We start from the raw sequence: 6,440 nt of genomic DNA, 5'->3' as shown, positions 1-6,440 counted from the left end.
CTTAACTTGTTTAATGGTTTCGTTTGCACAGACTATCAAATTTTTGGAAAGTGAAACGGTTACACTCAGTTTAAATAAGAAAAGAAATACACCATACTTCATACGAGTGAAAATGCATGTTTGTTGACTGACAACTAAAGGTAAGAGATCTTTGTCTTTCTTGAATTACGGACATTTGCCATGTGTCATGGCCGTGGTCACGGCGACGTGAAATGAGCTTTGTCTAATGGTTTCGTATGCATAGGCGTTGCTCTATCAAATCTTTGGTCATTGAAATGGTTATACACTCAGTTGAAATGAGAAAAATGTCTCATACGAGTGAAAATGCACGCTGACTGACGACGAAAAGTACGAGATATTTCTTGGAGCTTAATCTTGTCTAATGGTTTCGTTTGCACATAAGCTGAACGTTTTGGTCAGTGAAATGGTTATACACCCAGTTTAAATGAGAAAAAGTGAGAAAAAGGGTATCATACGAGTGAAAATGCATGTTGACTGACAACTAAACGTACGAGATCTTTGTGGGAGCGCGTACGAAGGCCAGCAGGGGCCGAGGAGGAGAAGCACAATGGGCCGCAAGAAGGTTCTGGCATCGAGAGAGACGACTGATTACGCAGAGGAGCGGAGCGGATCGCAAGAGAAGAATGGCGGACAATAAGTTGTACGAGGCTTTAGGCGTTTCAAGAGGAGCTTCCGACTCCGAAATTCGTCGAGTGAGTACGCGAAAGCGAAGGGTAGAGTGTGAGGTGGACGTGGTTCCGCAGGAAAATGGCCCCCAGGAGCCCCAAAGCTGCGTTTTGACTCACTGTTGTGGCTGAGGTCGAAGGAGCATGAGAGAGGTTTAATTCAGCTTGGTGGAAACGAGGCGCTCTGAGGGATTTTCCCCCTTCGTGTTCTTGGCCCTCTTACGACGCCCCTACTTCATTTAACAAACGCATGGCTTGAGTTGCAATGGCTAGTTTGCATGCCCGGGAGCCACTGCTGACTGAGGGTTAAATATGTCATTTTCTGCTGAAAACTGAGTCCAAGACGAGTCCGTCCTAACCTAACCTCCCCGTAACGTAACCAAACCTGGGTCATTTAGAGCCTGAGTTGCCCGGATGAGGTCATTTTCCCTATTTAATAATAAACTTTCTACTATTAATGCCATTTCTGATCAATTTACCCCGAAGTCTGCAGTCAGCCCCTCGATAGTTGTATAAGTTTGTCGTTTGTTTGTTTATCAGCAAGGTCGACGTCCACATTTCGTCCATTGTTGTGGTACCTACTACTAGGTATAATATTTTTGTCGGGTAAGAAGTGCCGAGACCCGGTCAAGATTTCCTTAATACTTTTATTATCATTTCTGGACAAATAAATTACCCCGAAGTCTGCAGTCAGCCCCTTGATACTGTAATTTTGTTCCGAGGGTCGTTGGTTTTGCCGAAAGTTCGACGTCCAAAGTTCGCCCATTGTTGTGGTTCCTGAGGGAGAGATTTAGGTAATAACTCCGTGTTGGGTTTACGTCTTTGGAATTTAAAGATTCCTATAGCATTTGGGTTGCCTATTAAGACTTCACCGATATTTTTGGGGGTTCAACTAGGTAGTAATAACTCTATGTTGGGTATTTCTTTTGTAATTACAGTCTCCTATAGCATTTAGGTTGCTCATTAAGAACTTTCCGTTACTGTTGGGGGTCGACTACTATAATTAACCCACAGGGGTCAGTACAAAGCACACCGAAATACTAGTATATATTTGACGCCCTTATCTCTAGTGGCTGTCATATTCACAGGACCGTTCCTTGCAGTCCGTGCGGAGTTACTGCCTAGAATTAGGGGGAAACATCAGTACAGGCCAACCTCATCACGGTAGACGGGTCTTATTCACTCGATATTTAATTGGTGAAACATGAATACAATTGCAACTCTAAGCATACCATTTAAAAGACTGAAGTTTCGTCAACATATTGTGATATATGAAAGCCCCATACGAACTAAAATAAGCATGTGAGCTCTTCGTAAAAATATGTTTTCAAGGCAGTTTTGAAATCCAATATGGCGGCTACGTTTTTCATGGACGGTTCTCATCAGTGACGGACACCATCTTTCCCCAGCCTTCCAGCATCATTTTGAACAATGTTAGCGTATGTATGTAACGTTTATTGATCTTACTAACAGATTGCAGTTGTAATCAGCACAATAAAACAACATTTTGTTGCCTATATTAGTGAAAGTATGAAACTTGTTATTCCCGGGGTTATGGTTGGAACTGAATTCATTCTTACCTTGTATCGGCGGTTTTTATCCTTACTGCCATCACAACTGAAACTCCACAGTGCTTATTTGATTGTTATTATACACATTTTGGTCTCAGTTCACTCCACATTGCACTTTAAACCCGTTGCTGTTCCTGGTTTCTAAGCGCGCGCGCCATAAACACAATTACAAATAGCAGACGACGACAGACGACGACAGACGACGAAACTGCAAAGTTTATTCCCTAAACTGTTTACTTTACTCGTTATTTAGTTTAAATTTGCATTGTTATTTAAAAATTTTGATTTAATTCATGTATATTATCCCCTTTTTTGCAACCAAATTACCCCGAAAAAGTTACAGATATTTCTAACGTAGAAATAAAATCAAATGTTTCTAACGTTTTCGTACATCTGGCTGCCGAAAACCATAGAGGAACGAATACGGAACAATGCATAGAGGAACGACTACGTTTTTTTTTTTTTTGCTTTTTTGTTTTTGCTAGCACTTTTCATTGATTTCAGTCTTTATTAGTATTTTGAATTTCTAAATAATCGTATGCCAGAAATAAATGTAACCTTTAATGTTTGCATGCTTAATGTTTGCATGCTAAGAATGGCAAAATCATCGTTGCCACATTAGTGGAGCTTCACACATACGCCGTTCCATTATCCTGTTAAGCGTCCGCCCTGATGAGCTCGCTGCTAAACGTACCGTCACGCTTTTTTTGTAATCAGCGATCATAGCACTGATGATAGTTTTTTCAAAGTTAATATTGATTTTTATGCTTGTTATTCATACTGTAATTAACTGTAGGAAATTCTTCCTCTCTCTCTCTCTCTCTCTCTCTCTCTCTCTCTCTCTCTCTCTCATCTACTCCCTCTCTCTCTCTCTCTCTCTCTCGGAGTCAGTCACTCGGCAAAGAAAAGTCATCTTCACTCCGCAATTGGAAGAAAAGTTTGTATCATCACTGGAGGATTCAGAAAACTAGAGCTCTCATCATCAAAATAGGTATCAATATCACACTCCTCATCTAGTATTTGATTGATCTCACCTAAAGAAATATGCCTCCTCTTTGGGACATTCATTGTGAAAGACGCGAAATCCAATTTGTCTCGATAAACGCGAAGCGAAAGTATTGAAAGAAAACCAACAGGGACAGGCAGTTTTCTAGCATAAGCGACCACCAGGAAAGAGTTGCCAGGCTGGAAATAAGTTTCCCATGTGCTGAGAGTGTTACCAAATGATGTTCCTACACTTTCTATACGAGTAAACGTATTATTACGGGGCTGACGGCTTGACAAGCACAGTTAAAGTCTTGAACGTAATATCCCGTTGAAGGCGCTACCGAGTAGATCGCGGTAACGTATTATTACGTGGGTGCGCTTAACAGGTTATAAACTGTTTCCATGAATTCTAGTTGTCATAGTAATGCAATAATGATAAAATTGCTTTAATATTTATGTATATATACTTCCAATACATAGCCTAATTTCACCAATTTCAACGTTTTGTGTGTAGTCTTATACCCAGTTTGGAGGGTCAACACATACCGAATGGCAACAGAGAGAGAGAGAGAGAGAGAGAGAGAGAGAAAGGAAGGCGGAGGAAGGAAACGAAGAAGAAAAGGGATGGCGGTGGAGGGGGGGGTTGGGGGTTGGGGTAGAGGGTAGGTGGAGCTTATACGCGTGTTTCGTATCCATTTCTGCATAATGGAGTTTTTGTCTCTTTGGTACAAGGACAATTGTCGTTATTCTTACGATTAGTGATTCACGATACCCTTATAAATTACGGCTTAATGTAATGCACTATAGCAAATCTCGTTCTGTTAAGAGTGTTCGTTACAGAAATAGGTATTGCCCAAAAACGTGCTTGCACTGTCTCTGAAACCCATAGTAGACATGCTGCTTAGTTGTCAATCAAGTTTTTATAACCAAGTATTTTTTACAAGCTAGCTATTGAATAAATTTGTATTTTTCTCAGTCAAAACTATGCCCCTCAATGCTAACTTTCCTCTTTTAACGACTTTCACGGTCATTGCAAATTCGGCCCCATAATTTCTTATGGTGCGAAAACAGACAAGAGGCCCATGGACCGAAAACGATTGCGTCACACTACGGCGATAATCCAGCAGTAAAACATCTTCATATATCCAAAAAGTAAATAATAAAGATATATATGCGCATTACGATTATAACAATTACATGTATAGCTGATAACAATCTGCATGAATAACTGGTAAACTGTTCTGCAATGACAGTTGAGTATAGCAATTATTTACAATAGGTACGAAAGTCAAGATGTCGTGACGTCATAATACAGAACTTGAAAGAACGTTCTAATTCAGAAAAATAATTACTTAAATTTGAGTCAGAGTCGAGTTACTTTTTCAATAACGAATATTTTCAAATTAATCATCATAAATATGTAAAATATTGATGTTTTACTACTTATTTAAAATTAGCCAAGAGCACGCTTCGCGTCATCAAAAAAAAAAAAAAAAAAAAAAAAAAAAAAAAAAAAAAAAAAAAAAAAAAAAAAAAAAATTCTACCCCAACAGCTGTTTACGCCTGGCTTGTTGTTGATGAGAAATCGTGTTTCGATTGTTGTGATAAAAGTGCTCCAGCGTCTGTGGGTACAAGTAAGGTGTGCGGATTTATCACAGGAAATGGTTAGTTTATTGACACAAGCTACTCCGTAAACATCGAGATGGCGTCAATCTTCTAAATACCTCGAGTTGTAAGTAAAAATGTTGAACGCGTTTTGGTGAGATTTCCACTGCCGTGGCGCCATTTTCAGTACCCTCTGTTTTAAATCTGTTTAAATCTTAAAAATTTGGCCTTAATTTCTAACTTTGGGGAAAATACGTTACTTCGACAAAGGAGAGTAGAGGTCTTTAGCTCCGTTTCTCACCAACAACAAGTCGCGACTGATGCCCATCTCGGGTGTCAAGGACGCGTTATAAGTACTTTTTCGGAGGGTGGCTTGCCACTGATGGTAGCTGGCCTGCGTGGCCTGCTTTGATGTTTTACCCTAGTATACCCAATTCCGTATGAATGTCGTAGCCTACAGCAAATCTAAGCTTTGATTCTGAAGTGGGAACCCTACAGTTAGTTGGCCAAGAGTATTGTCTGCTAGATAATTGGCGGACGAATACAAACAAGATGGCGCGACATGATGGCAGCCGAATGAAAAATAATATTTTGGTAAAACTTGGCAAAGCTAGTGCGTATGTTTTGGCCTGTTTTTCGAAAATATGTGGTGAAAGATTATACAAATCGCATATTCAGGGTAATTTTCGTAAAACGGTAAGGGGGGACCTATTGGGAAACTGGGGTTTTTGGGGTGGGGGGGGAAACAAAGACAGCAACAGTTAACACTAAGAAATCCACGAAACGGCTGTGTGGCTGACCCCCTACTCTACATTCATTCGGACATGAGTTGCGCGGCCTGGCTAACTAAACTGTCCCCATACTCTACGTTTGTAGTTCGAACATGGGGGGAATCACCGCAGTCAATCCATCGTCATCGCGTGGCTCAGACTTATTCATTTGGTATTTAAATGGTGAAACAAGAATACTATAACATCTTTAAGCATACCATTCAAAAGATTGAAGTTTCCTCAACATGATGTGATATATGAAAGCGCCATACGAACTAAAATAAGCATGTGAGGTCTTCGTAAATTATGTTTTCAAGGCAGTTTTGAAATCCAATATGGCGGCAACCGTGTGACTTGCCGTTCGTAACCACAGCCAAGCCACCATCTTTCCCAGCCTTCCCAGTACTCATTTGAACAATGTTAGCATTTATATGTAACTTTTATTGATCTTACTCAAGATTACAGTTGTAATCAGCACAACATTTTGTTGCCTATATTAGTGAACGTATGAAACTGTATTCCCGGGGTCATGGTTTGAACTGAAATTCATTTTTACTTTGTAATTGGTGGTTTTATCCTCACTGCCATAACAACTGAAACTCCACAGTGCTTATTTGATTGTAATTTTACACATTTTGGTCTTAATTCACTCCAAATTGCACTTGAACTACGCTGTGGTTCCTGGTTCCTAAGCGCTCACTCCATAAACACAGTTACGGGCAGCACACGAGTATACAGTTTATGGGGTGCAAAGCTTTAATTCCTTAATTGTTTACTTTACTCATTATTTAGTTTAACTTTACTTTGTTACTTCAAATTGT

At 39.9% G+C, this 6,440-nt stretch overlaps 1 protein-coding gene across 2 annotated transcripts in view; it reads left to right on the top strand.

Moving 5' to 3' along the window:
* Window positions 1–556: 556 nt before the first annotated feature.
* Window positions 557–6,440, top strand: part of LOC135206626 (dnaJ homolog subfamily A member 2-like) — a 172,147-nt gene continuing 166,263 nt past the window's right edge. Inside the window, exon 1 of one of the 2 annotated variants that reach the window (XM_064237966.1) lies at window positions 557–713. In XM_064237966.1, the coding sequence (XP_064094036.1) occupies window positions 645–713 (69 nt within the window). In that variant the 5' untranslated portion in view covers window positions 557–644. The remainder of the gene's footprint in view (window positions 714–6,440) is intronic. The other variant, XM_064237965.1, reaches the window with a different exon arrangement.

The sequence above is a fragment of the Macrobrachium nipponense genome, chromosome 31 (genome assembly GCF_015104395.2).
Source record: "Macrobrachium nipponense isolate FS-2020 chromosome 31, ASM1510439v2, whole genome shotgun sequence".
In the NCBI taxonomy this organism is placed as follows: Eukaryota; Metazoa; Arthropoda; class Malacostraca; order Decapoda; family Palaemonidae; genus Macrobrachium; species Macrobrachium nipponense.
The sequence above is the reverse complement of the archived record's forward strand: the minus strand, read 5'-3'. Positions and strand labels throughout refer to the sequence as shown.